At 40.9% G+C, this 13655-nt stretch overlaps 1 protein-coding gene across 1 annotated transcript in view; it reads right to left on the bottom strand.

The window, feature by feature from the left end:
• Positions 1 to 13655, bottom strand: part of si:ch211-127i16.2 (probable flavin-containing monoamine oxidase A) — a 39375-nt gene that overhangs the window by 18913 nt on the left and 6807 nt on the right. Inside the window, exons 7-8 of the mRNA XM_041960667.1 lie at positions 13311 to 13395; positions 4763 to 4863 (exon numbers count right to left, since the gene is read on the bottom strand). Coding sequence (XP_041816601.1) covers positions 4763 to 4863; positions 13311 to 13395 — 186 coding nt within the window. The remainder of the gene's footprint in view (positions 1 to 4762; positions 4864 to 13310; positions 13396 to 13655) is intronic.

Below are 13655 nucleotides of genomic sequence, written 5' to 3'. Positions count from 1 at the left end.
TCTCATTTCCTCTGGTCATGGGTTTTCAAGAGGTTGGTTTTAGACGGCAGTGTCCAGTATTAAACACACTCTTCTCCCTTCAGTGGGGACTGCTGATGGTTCTTGACGTCCTTTTAAAGGGAGCTCTTCGTATGCACTATGCACTTCCCTCTCAAGCAGTTTTCAAAGCAACAATACTGCTTGTTTTAACCTCAGCTAAAAAGATGAGGGCCGTCTGAACATTAATATATAATTTTACATGATTTACATGATGAATTTTACATGGTCATTGTTTTATCACCACAGTGTTTGGAAAGAAATCTTCTTAGATCTTGTAGCACTAGATGACCACTGCAGGTTGTTTTGTTAGTGGGCATCTCACGTCACAACAAATTTGGTTTGTTCGACCATTCACACTAGAACCCCGACGGCATTATAAAACAAGGGAGAGCAGCAGTGTCACTCTGCCAACATGCAGATTCTGACTTGTCTCGGATAGCTTACTCAGCGGTCTTGACATTTAGCCTTGGATGCATCTTGGTATCAAAGCTTTTGCATGCAAACAAGGTAGAAAAAAAGGTCTAATTTCTTTCAGAAGACAATTTCAGGAAATATGAATTTGGGTATTTCACTATTATTCACCATGGGATATCTTATTAATTTAATAAACTGAATTTATCATTAAAACCAGCACATCACAATAATTTAACATCCACTTCCACTTATGGGCTCAATAAATGGCAATAACTACAACCAGATGTGTCCTGTCTCTCACCAGGCTGTGCAGGTATTTGATCCACTGCTTCATTCAGAATTGCTGCCAGTCAATGATGCCTGTGGGTTTTCAAGCATGAACAGCTATTTTCAGGCCCTGAAAGTACATCTCAGGGGACTCTGGCAAAGGTGAGAGGCCTGCAGATCAGTGTACTTTGTTCTGCTCAAAAAGGTCTTTACAAGTTGCTTCTTTACCCACTGTGCTGCAGTTACAATTGGTGGCAAGGGCCAATGTTTGTAGGGTATACACTGGGTAGGATTGGCTGAAATCAGATCCTGCTAATCAGTGTATTCAAACAAATAGCCCTAATGATCTTTATCTCAGTTTAGAGGGAGATTGGATTTCTTTTTCTCACCTTAAGATTTCATGTTTAATGGAAGAACCTACTCAAACACGATGAGGCCAGAATTAATTAAAAATGTGCTAAAATGAAAAACAAACATCAAATGGGAGCTCTACATGTCGAGAATAGAAAGGATCAGACTCGCAGTGAGGATCAGATAGGAGGATTGGAGGGAGGACAACATTGTTCTGTGGCTCTCTAAGTCATCAGAGAGCTTTGTGACATGCACACAAGTGAAGTACAACACTTGGTGTACATGTATTTTCAAAGTAAAACCATGCAACAGCAGCGGCGAGGCTTCCGTCGAGACATGCACAGTTGAAGGCTGAATCGAAATGTTCCCCCGCAGGACTTAAAGCCTGGGCCCTTGGCGACCTCAGTTACAAATACTGCGACATGTTCCTGCCATCACGGCGAGCTAAAAATGCGAGGTGACTTCAGATCCCAACAGATGTTTTTCACAGCAGACATTTTTTTCCTTTTCAGAGCAGGAAATGCGCAGTTGTAATTGATAACATTAAAGACAAATGCATTCCATTTGTGCTGTACATGCCAGCCTTAATGACATATTTGATGGAACTAAACCATCATTAAAAAAGTTTTTGACTTGGGATTTTCTTTCTTTGTCAAAAAGTGCCTTAAAGAACTAGTCACATAAGTTTGGTCAGGATTCTGTGTGGTCACTTTTTTGTCATTTTTCAACATGCAGGGCTCCATGGTGAAGTTAACAACAATAAATATATAATGTCTGGTTAGCAACATCCAGTTAGACTTCCGAATGAAATTTGCTGACAACAATAATGAATGTGTTTAACGTTGTGAAACAGTTGTACTTTGGTTAGGTTTAGGCTTAAAATAATTACAGTGGCAAGTAAAATATTGGGCATCCCAGGTCAAAATTTCTGTTACTGTGAATAGGTAAGCAAGTAAAAGACTACCTGGTTTACAAATGCCATAAAGTTAAAAATGACAAATTTCTTCAATATTTCAAGTGAGAGTCCTTCTATATTCCCATCTTTTACAATCTTAAAAAAAGCAAAAATGAATGAGGGCCCGAAGCAAAAGTTTGGACATCCTGCATAGTCAATACTTAATAACACCCCCTGTTACTGCAAGTGTCACAGCTTGTAAACGCTTTAGCCAGCTAAGAGGGTTAGGCTTACAGTTCTTCTTTTTGTGCCCCATTCTTCTTGTAAAATGTTTCTAGCTCTGTGATATTCTTGGCTCATGTTTTCATGCACTGCTCTTTTGAGGTCTATCCACAGATTTTTGATGGTGTTTAGGTCAGGGGGACTGTGAGGGCCTCTGCGAAACCTTCAGCTTGAGCCTCTTGAAGTAGTCCACTGTGGATTTTGAGGTGTGTTCAGGGTCATTATCCTGTTGTAGATGTTATCTCGTTTTCAACTTTTATACAGATGGTGCGAATGGAATTTGCTGATATTTATTTGAATCCATTCTTCCTCTAACAGAGAGTGAAATGTTCCCCGAGTCCAAAGCATCAATCCACCCCCAGGCTCGACAGTTGCAGAGGGTGTTCTTTTCATGACATTCTGCACCCTTTTTTCACCAAACATACTGTACCTTTGCTCATTGTGGCCAAAAAGTTCTATTTTAATTCATTCGTCCACAGGACTTGTTTTCAAAATGCATCAGGCTTTGGGGTGCTCAAACTTTTGTGTGGTGCTCCTTTACTTTTGTTTCACTCTAAAATTGCACAAATCAAAATAATACACGAATCTTGATCAAAATGTTAAAAATAATTAATGTGTTTTGGATCAGTTCATCTTCAACTCACAGTTGGCACACAATTGACAGTAATAGGAATTTTGACCAGGGGTGGCCAAACTTTTATGTATGTTATGTACGTTGCTTCACTTAGAAATGAACCCTCACATTCGGTTCCACACGGGGCGCAAACCCCAGTCTCCTGGGTGAAAGTCATGTGTTTGACCCATCCAACCACCCTAACCTCAACTTCCTCTGTTAGTGGACTTCTCTGCATGTTTCTACTATGACATTTCCCGTGTTGGGAGAGAGAACAGGCTGTCTACAGAAGTCTATTGAACTAACCTGCACATTGAAAAATGGCACTAAAATAACTGTTCCTTTCATCTGTAAAATAAAATCAACATCAACTTCTGCAAACGTGGGACTTTTGTTCGTCTTTTCTTTCCACAGTATGTGTTGGCTGGCCATCGTTAACCCTAAAAAACTGAAGCCAAGGGTTTTTGACAAAGTGTCCGTAGACGATGAGTAGAGAGTGAGAATGAACTTGTATTTAAAAAAAAAATTGAATAATTTTAATATACATTTGTGTTATGTATCTAAATTGAGGGGAAATCTTCCAAACTGGTGAGGTCTGCACTTGGAGCAGATTCTCTTGAGGTCCACAGTCAAGCGCACTTGACACTCCGCCAGAGTGATAAATTCTTGGACTGGCACGCCAGAGGTTACAAGTGCCCACTTGTAAACTCTGTGAGTCTGCAAGTCCACACTTGCAGAAAAAGTAAGCTCGCTATCTGACTCTGGACAGAACATGCTCAAATACTCCAATAAACCATATTCTAGATCAGTGACCAATATTCTCGTGTACTTATCAGACTCCAAGTGCATCTTGGCAAGACACCAAGGCACAGATCTAATAAGTGTTTGCATGAGGACTAATGATTTTGTGTTCATTACAGTAGACAAATTTAATCTACTAACAAGGTGCACAAGCATTTTGTTAATTAATTGTGTGGTTGTGAAGTGCAAAATGGAAAAGATTAAACCAATCAAATTTCATGTGCTAGAAGATCTTTTGTACAATGGATTGAGATCTATAAAGAACTTGTGCCAAATGAGTCAGACTACTGTCTGCTACAGGCTTTGCTATTTCAGAAAATAGGTAGACAAATACATATCGGAAAATGATTTTCCCTCACTTCTGCTGATGCCACAGCTGGGAGACATTCTTGCATTTCGCATGAAAGAAAACACTGCACACGGCAAACAAGACTTCAAATGTATTCCTGGCCATGGCTGGCTGAAAGCTACAACTTGATTTGGTATTTTGATCCAGTCTTGTCTGTGGATTATTCGAATGCGGGGGCTCATTTCCTCAAATTTGCAACATGCATGACGACATTTCATCTCCTGCCTATTTTAATAAATATTACTAATCAAAACAACCTGCATACTAGCGCCCCATGCATAAGCACGCAAGAGCTCTGCTGGATACAAAATGTACCTTCAATTTGCATGCAACAATCAATTGAGAAACATGATGCTGCTACTATTTGTGATCTGCATGTAAGCAGTGCTCACAAATTGCTTTTATGAAATGCAACTGTGTATAGTATCATACCTGACAAGCATGTAGAGTGTTTTCATCAACTGTATGGGGTTAAAAATAAAACACCTTCACATAACTACCCTTTGTCAGTACAATATGACAAATTTAATTATCTACTTCGTAAATTGACAGAGCTGTTTTTTCCATAGATTTGTGACAAGTGTAACAATGTTTTGAGACAAACCCTTTGGCGAAGAAAAATACGTGAATGCTTCAACAACTGTTTAGAATCCAAGGTTTGATTGTTCAAAATGAATGTTTCTGCATTTGTATTAGCACAACATTATTCATGTAAACATCTGCTCACTTGTGATCATCTAATGTTACTCACCGTCTGGTAGGTGATGATGAATTTTATCATGTGGCCCACAGGCATGTTCTGGGTAAGGAATTCTCTCTGGCTGGGCAGGGCTGGCTGGTAGCGGATCTTTGCTATTGGGAAAACAACAATGCACCATGAAAAACTGCACGGCCTATTTAGTTCCATTTAATCCACCTCCCCTTCTTACCTGGTGTAGTTTATGTACTGTAAAACATATAGGACAAATCAATGCTAGATTTGAGAGGCAGAGTACAAGGGGAAAATAAAAATAAGTGAAGATGGATCACACATTTGAGCTAATCCCTCTATTTATCGGGACGGTTTAACTTAGCATTAATGGCCTTGCAAAGAAATCCCCATGACCTAATAGTACTCTGGCTGTTGCCATGCTCCAGAGTACTAATCACAGCACTTACATCTGTAAAAGCTCCATCTGACTGATGTGAGAGCAGTCAAGTAACTTCATCTGTACTGTTCGAGGTAGTGTATGTCATGCATGCAGAGAAGCCAGACTGCCTCTGCGCTCGCTCTGGCAAGTGAAGCGACATTTGGCCAAAAGCCAGGCTTTTAATGAATGAACCAGTTGAAGATGTGAGACATCGTTTAGAAACTGTCAAGAAGCTGTCAGCGACCTCAAAATAATGCCCTTAATGCTAAGCAAAATTGATGAGCCCGAAGCCGTAAAATTGAAAAACAGTGACATGATAAGTGGCTCTGAACTAATTTGACATGGTCACTTAGATGTTTAAATGACAGCACTGTACACATGACATAAGGCCTGTCATGCGGTGTCATATCTGTAATGCTACTCGTGTTGACATCAAAACTGTCCAAGTTGATAGCAGGAGATGCCGTCTACCTCATTATTTGTCAAGCAGAGGCTGAATCGTCGTTGGCTAAATGAGACGTATTCTGGCATCTTATTCTTTTGGACACTAAAATGCTCTACAGTGACAACACTGTCATCCATTCTTACGTGCGCAAATCTGTTCCGACACTTTCGTGGAACTTCATCACAACTCAGCATCACAGCTAAATCAAGGTGACGTGAATAAACAGGTTGAATGGGATGGCAGTTTATATAACGAAATAACACGAGATTAAGGACACGACTCGAGTTCTGTGAGCTCAAACGGTGGCAAGCTGATAAATAGGGATAGAGTGCCGCTTGTACACAGACATCAAGCGTTTCCAGCAGTGGCAAAACAAGACTTTTGTCATGCATTCTTTCTGGCATCCAGCAATTTCTAGACTTGTGCATCTGGAGGCGCCTCACTTTTGGCACCGTCTGAAAAAAAAAAAAAACCTAAATCAGAAACCCTATTCACTACAGGGCGTGCCGTCTGCACAGGATGAATACTGAGGAGTTCTCCCTGTCAGCTGAACTGAAAGAAACTGTTGAAAAATGACAAAATATCTTCAGCTTCACAACAGGCCAGTGTTAGCTGCTGGGCTGGCATACCTTCAGACTGCACGTGCAAACACACATGCGTTTGTCTGATGCTGGTAACAAGAGAAAACAGCAACATTCTCCAAAACTCAGCTGAGTATTATTTTATTTACTTGAGGGTTGATGAGGTTGTAGCTTATCCGTAGATTTTGCCATGCCAGCAGACTGGCTTTAGATGGTCGATCAGCTGCTCCATCACTCAATCGGGAGGTTCCACCTCCTGACTTGATGCCACCATCAACTCGCAACTTCAATTTGTCCAATGCTTTGGTTCAGTATTTCACCAAAACACCCGCAAAACTAATGACATCCCCGTCCTCTTCAGCTGCACTTTGTGTTTTGTGCTAATTAGCAAATGTCAGCAATCTAACACAACATGGAAGAATTAGCATTTTCATAGTGAGTACATTAGCAGGCCAATGCTAGCATTTGGCTCAAAGCACCCCAGCACCACAATTTAACACACCGGATTAGAACTTGCTCTCACTTCTTCTTCTGTTTCTTCAGTAACGTTCATTGACTGAGGCCAACAAGCATGATCCGCAGAAAAACACATTACATGCTTATATTTCCATCTCTATTTTAACTCTTCATAATTCATATGGTCCCACCATTTGTACCACAATATCCAGAGCTACACACATTTTGACACAGCCTGTTCATTAATTGAATTAATTCATGAAAACAAAGCCAGTTTATATTTAGAATTACTGAACATGCTATATGATTTGACCACAGGATGAAAGGAGAGAAAGCACACTAAAATGTGAAATGCAAAGGAGAACAGCAACACGCTGACACAATCCTCATCTACAACCATTCTCTGAAGTACTCTCATTTGACAATTCATCAGACAGCTTTTTTGCATCACTCTGTCATCTTTGGAAAGCAGCTGCGAGTTCAAGAGCATCCTATGGCTCCGGAGCAATCTGCACAACTGCTAGTTGTTCCCCCCAGAGTGGTTTCCTCTCAGGCTTTACGTCGTCTTTCTGTCTTTCTGAACTTCACTTCCTCGTTTTTAAAATATCGTGGCATTTGATCCTCGCTAAGCCCATTTCTGCGAATGCACTACCGGACAATGTTGACCTTGCTTTCCCAATTTCCTCCCTCACTGACCTGACAGTCACATCTGTTGTAGCCTTCAGCAAGGGGCTTTGGAATTTCCATTATTTTCTCACTCTGAACTTTTATCACCGCGCGCAGGCACTTTCAGTGTCTTCGACTGTCACAAGGATGAGGAAAGTGAAACACTAAAAGCCACTCATATCAAGACATAACATCAAAGGGATGATGATTCAGAGTTGCAGTTTCCAAATGGCAATTTAGAAAGAGCGGTGCAAAGAAACTTTAAAAAGTATGAAAATAGGGTAAGCTAGCCAGAGCTGGGGTTTAGTTCATGGCCGTGCCTATGTGTGCTGTGAAATTGGATCATCTCTTTCATCCTAATAGCGCACAGCACATGATGTAACAACCTGTTGTATAAAGGAAGAACAAGAAGATGAAATTACACGCACTCTTGCTAGGTGTTTGGCCAAGAAAATGTTTTTATGTAAAGAGAAAAGGCTTTTTCCATGACTGCAGCGTGTCTGCGTTTTGATCAAAATGAGGATATAAAGACCTTTTATCCCGTAACTCCAGGCAGATAGCCAAAGAATCCAGAAGGTCATTTCAAAAGAATGAGGCACTAACGACAGATGGATACCAAAAAAATAAAAAAAATTACTAGCCCTCGCTGTCATAAATCTGTAAAGCCATCAGAAACAGGCAGCACAATTCACCAACCACTTAATCCAGACGTTAAAGATGGAGTCCTGTATCTGCGGGCACGTTACATCACAGATCTTTTATTGAATTATGTATGTAGCCTCTTGACACTTATTGAAATTGAAGGCTGGGTAGTAGCGGCAGACACCCTCCCCCATCTCCACACACACACACACACAGCAGCTCCGACATTACTTAATAATTGCTCCTGTTGGTCTTGACAAAAGCAGACTCAAGCAGGATGACCCCTCTGGCTAAAGTTGTCCTCATTAGTTTAGAAATTCATTTAACTGCGGTTTGACATTGGTTGGCTTTTAATCTCCAATGAATAAATACCTTACTAAACAAGGCCGGTGGACCATTAACAGAGGATGCATTTAATTTTGACCGGTGTTTTAAGGGCCCTGAGACCCTTTTTTCTCAAGAAGCTTCTTCATTAAAAGTGATCGGTCCTACAGGAAGACACAATTATGTGCCGACGTTACAACGATTTCTGTATTTGCGGTTTGTCTGTGCTCTTCTCACGGGTTTGAAGCCGGCGGCCATGTGTCGGAAAAAAGGTGACCTGAGGTACTTTTGGATAGTGATCAGAATCTAGAAATGCGAGAACTACAATCTGACAGTTGCTGCGTTGTTCACTTATGCTAAACTTTTTTAACTTTAAGTGTGAGTGACAGTCCATCAAAATGAAAACACAGTGCACCACTCCGCTCCAATATACCATGCTTTATTCAAGGGCTGTCCCCAGATCAGCATTTTCAGAGACAAAGAGTCAGAGTTCTTCAAATACATGTAGTATATCAGTCAAATCTAATCAATATATAATATAGATATCTGGTATATGAATTTGTCATGTGTTTGGGGTTCTCTGGTTAGGATTAGGCTTTTCTTATCTACAGACATTGTGTCTTTTTATAAACCCTCAACATCATCTTCAATACACCTTACCTACAGATATGACAAATTCATTTAATCTCTCTAGTGTCAGTTCAGGACACCTGCAGAGCAGTTTCCCCACATTAAACTCTTGTCAGCCTACACTTATTCTCATGTTTTGCCCTCACTTAAATGCCTTTGTTGTCCATGTGTGATTCGACAACAGCAGATCTCCACACAGTCGGAGAAAGTGGAAAGAAAGTGTGGGTCCAGGTCATAGTTTAGTTCTACAATTCTACAGCACCACAGGACATCCCTCCTGCTGTATCTCCAGCAGCTGTCTGAGGTGGTCTGAGGGGCAGAAAAAAGTAAAAAGGGCACCAGCTGCATGCGGTGGGGCACCAGTGTGCAGAAAGCCATGATGCATTACGGGTGAAACAGTTCCAAACCCGGCTTAAGAATAAAGCTGTTTAATTCAGCTTGTCCTCACCATAAAAATGCCCATTGCCTGTGCAAGTAGGTTATTACAACCCATATTCATGTTTATCATTGGGCTGCAACCTCTAGTGGTCATAGTAATTATAAGAGGAGCAATAGAAGAAGTCAGTATTAAAAAGCAAGTAAGTATGGAGTGGATGGATTTGTCAGACAAACACAGGGCCTTCACCCAGGAGACTGCTGTTTGTTTCCAGTGTGAAACCAAAAGTCAAGCTCACTTATTTGAACTTACTTAACAACAAAGTTTTTAACCCAAACCATGGTGTTTTTCTATACCTAACCAGTAGTTTTGGTGCCCCAACCTAAGTAAACTACAACCATCTGACAACGATTAACACATGGCGATGAAGGTTCAGTGTCATTGGCAATCAGCCTATTTATCGCCTAGGTATGAGGACGTGCTAATTTTCTCATTTGACTCAGGTTAAAGTTCCTGTGGAGTCATCTTTAAGGCTGAGTTCAACTTTACAGTAGAATTTAATAGAAACACTGGGAACTATTAACTATTTAAACATTTACAGGCAGGTGGAGGCCAATTCATTTTCCAGCATGTAGGGCAGCCTATATGGAACTGCAAGAGCAACTGAGCAACCCTACTTTTTTCCCCCAAATATTTACCATGCTGATAAAAGCAAGATAGGCTAAATGCTAAATGCTTGGGGAAGAAAGCATGGTATATTGCAGATGAGTATAGATTGATGGACTTGTTTGCTTATGCTGCCAGAGACACACTACTGTCAGTCAAATCTAATCAAACCACAGCACACACAGTCCTGGGGAAGCAGATTAATTGCGTTTTTGCGTGCTATTCATTTATGATAGAAACTTACTTTGAAACTTTCTTTTCGACTGTTCCTACTTTAGACCCAAATCTTTAATAATGGAGTTTTTGAACTGTCTTAATTAGCAGAGCTGTCGTACAGAAATAGATAGAACGAAATAGATACACACACAGTCAGCCTGTACGGTAAAGGTCATCTAGAAACAGCGTCACCAGAGAACAAGTTTTACTTTCTTTGATCTATCTTGATACTACAACTAGTATCTTGATCACAATTCTTTGATAACCAAATTTAAAGGCTCCTTGTAAAAAAAAAAAATGGATTATGTGTTGATGTTATAAAAATGAATTCCACACAAAACATGTATATAAACATATATATATATGTGTGTGTGTGTGTATATGCATATGTGTATATATATATATATGTGTGTGTGTGTGTGTATATGCATATATATATATATATATATATATATATATATATATATATATATATATATATATATATATATATATATATATATATATACATACATATATATATAATTATTTGTTTTTTTTAGAAAAACTCTAGTACCAATTTCAGTATTGGCCTCAAAATTCTTGTCACACAGAAATGGCAAGAGCTTTAGAGGAAAGTACTGGTATTAACATTTTCCATTGGTGACTGCAAAAGCCTCCAGTAATATATGTACCTGCTCATCAGCACTTGCTACAGTGCTCATTAGCAGAGATGCAAAATAGACACAGATGTGAGTTTAAACTCAGCAAGATAAAAATCAGATTGCATTAGCTATCTCCACAATCACTTCAGCTCCCACTTCGTGTTTAATCCCCAAATTAGGCTCCATTAGTTTCATTCACAGCACAGTGGATACTGGCCTGGAATCCTGGCTCACAGTGTCAGTTGACAAATCAATGCTAATGCACTGCTTACCTGCTTTCTACTAGTGTAAACAAGGCCCTGGACTAAACCATGAGTGGCAGCTGTAATAGTTTCCTCACCACTGCCCAAGCCTGCTGTCATTACAGCGGCGCCTCCTGCATGACAAGATAGATGGCAACATCAGATATAGTGTTGCTTGGCTGCCTGTCAAGTTCAGTCGCAATCAGATAAAATCCCTTTTTAGTCAGGTACGACTTTAGAAAGTGACGTCAAGAACTTAACTTCGCCCATGTAACAATAAATATCCATACACGTGCCCACACAGACACATATGTGCACACACAGCCATAGAGCTGTGCTCTGCCAGGGGCTTCCTACTTGATAAAGAGAGACAGAAAAACACATTGAAACAAAATGTTAATTCAGTAAGTGCGGAGCTGTCTCTGTTACTATCGCTGAATGCTACACAGTGCGCCTAATTGCATTATGCTCCAAATGCTTGCTGTGAAGGCTTTATGGGATTTTTTTTTATCATGCAGTCTCACGATGAATATAGATGGGAACCGACTGAAACATGCAAATACTTCAACGTCGTCTTGAAATAGTCAACACATGGCCAAAATTCTCATTTCCACGCTCATCCTCTTCACGCGTAGAAGTCTCATGCAGCCAAACCAGACGGTTCATAAATCACTGAGGTGAGTGAGAGAAGTGCTAACAAAAAAAGGGGGGAGAAAACTGACGGAACTCATTATAAAAGATGGATAGATGAAACGGGGAGATAAATCCAGGCGCCGGGAACAGCACAAACGTGATGTACACAGCTTACATTCAGCGTTTGTGTTTGCGTGTGTGTGTGTGTGTGTGGATGTGGTGGTGTCTTCCACCTCTTGAACCCTGGAAAGTTTTTTTTTTTTTGTTCATTTATTCATGCGCCTGTTCATTGATTCAAAAGCAAATGACTGGAGAATTAACTCAGACACAGATAGAAAAAGCCAAAAAGCCAAATATGAGAGGTTATGGATGCTGTGAACAAGCCTTTACATGTACACTGTCCAAGGGAGGCTTAGAATCCTCTAGAGTTATTATCAGCATTCCCACTGCCTGCCATAAGCTCTCTCCTTCCCTCCCCCACTGACTGGAAAGCTTCTCAGGTTTGCCCACTTCCATAAAATTCAAACAAAACATGTCACACAGATGACTTCAAGCAGCAAGCCGCTCTTTAATTCATCACTGACTCCTTTTGGGAGAGGTGACGTCTCAATCGCTGGCCTGACTTTGGCTTTTGAAAGTCCCTGTCATTCTCCCCGCGCTGATTTAGGGCCAAAGCATGGTACTGTGGCAACCGAGCCAGAGCAATCCATGCTGCATAATTCAACACTGCTCTCAAACCTGTCTCATTAAGGATCCTGGCCGTGGTCCATGGCTCTGAGTATGAGGCTTTGAGTGACAGATCTGTTGCCAGCTTAATACAAACAGGCACAGACGCAGAGGAAGCCCGAGCTTCAGCTTCGGCCCCTTCCAGTGGCCCCTGCACACGGCCTCAACATCAACCAGCACCGACTTCAGTCTTACTGTGTGTCCTGCACAGCACTGGCCAAACTACAAAAATTAAATCAGACACAACTCCAAGTCACCATAGTTTACACTGCAGCCGACTGGAAGTTGAAATGGAGGATTTCTGTTGTCAGAAACAACAAATATAAAGTGGATTCTACTCAAGCTTTGGATATATTTTCTCAAACTCACTTGCACAGCTTGATGTCAAATGCACATGGCTGGCCAGACTCTTTATATGTGATGTGTGTACTATTGATAGACACACACTTCCAAGTTTGATTTTCAACATGGCATGTTTTTAAAAGCTGTGTTACGTGGTTCAATTAAAAACCTTGTGGACAGCCAGAAAACACTGCAGCGGGCCACGTTTTTTCCCTCCTTGCCAGCTCGATTGCAGACAGGACAGTAATGACGTGTGTGTCACTTTCAACTTCCCACCGCCGACCGTAACGAATGGCACGTTGGCCCCCACTTAAAGTTTTGGCCTCAACTCTTACTGTGGATAAAAATCCAATCCAGGCAATTCCTCAGCCCAGGGATCGACCTCAGACAGAATTTACTCCAGCCAAAGAGACTGCCACGCCCCACAGCCAAAAAAGATTAAGGAAAAATCAAAGATTTATCGGCACGGATGCAGAGTTTGCCACATTTGACCGACACAGTGAGAGAGGAGGATATTTGCCTCCTGCATCAGTGAGAATTTCATTTAGTGAGTCGACAGAGGCAGGAGACGAGCACTGACCTGCCAAATGAGGGGGGCAGGTGACAATCACAGCTCTGCACAAGAAGGTGTTGGTGGCAGTCGTCACCCTGGCCCACTCAGCATCCTGTTGGAACACATAAACAGAAATACGGCTTTATTTAATAAGCGAGCAGCACAGATTTGTTAGTGCCAGTCAACCTCTCTGGTGTGGTGGGGCTGTTTATAAGATTTTGGACACAGTTTATTTCAAATAAAGAATGCACAAACTGCATTTAACTTCACGAGTCATCTTTTTTTCCAGTAGATGAGCCCATATTTTCATAAGCATCTAACTGTGCTAAATGAATACCTATTTGGAGCCAGATTCTGCATTTCTGCATACCA

Source organism: Chelmon rostratus, chromosome 19, assembly GCF_017976325.1.
Source record: "Chelmon rostratus isolate fCheRos1 chromosome 19, fCheRos1.pri, whole genome shotgun sequence".
Lineage (NCBI taxonomy): Eukaryota > Metazoa > Chordata > Actinopteri > Chaetodontiformes > Chaetodontidae > Chelmon > Chelmon rostratus.
This window is presented reverse-complemented; position numbering and strand designations above follow the sequence as displayed.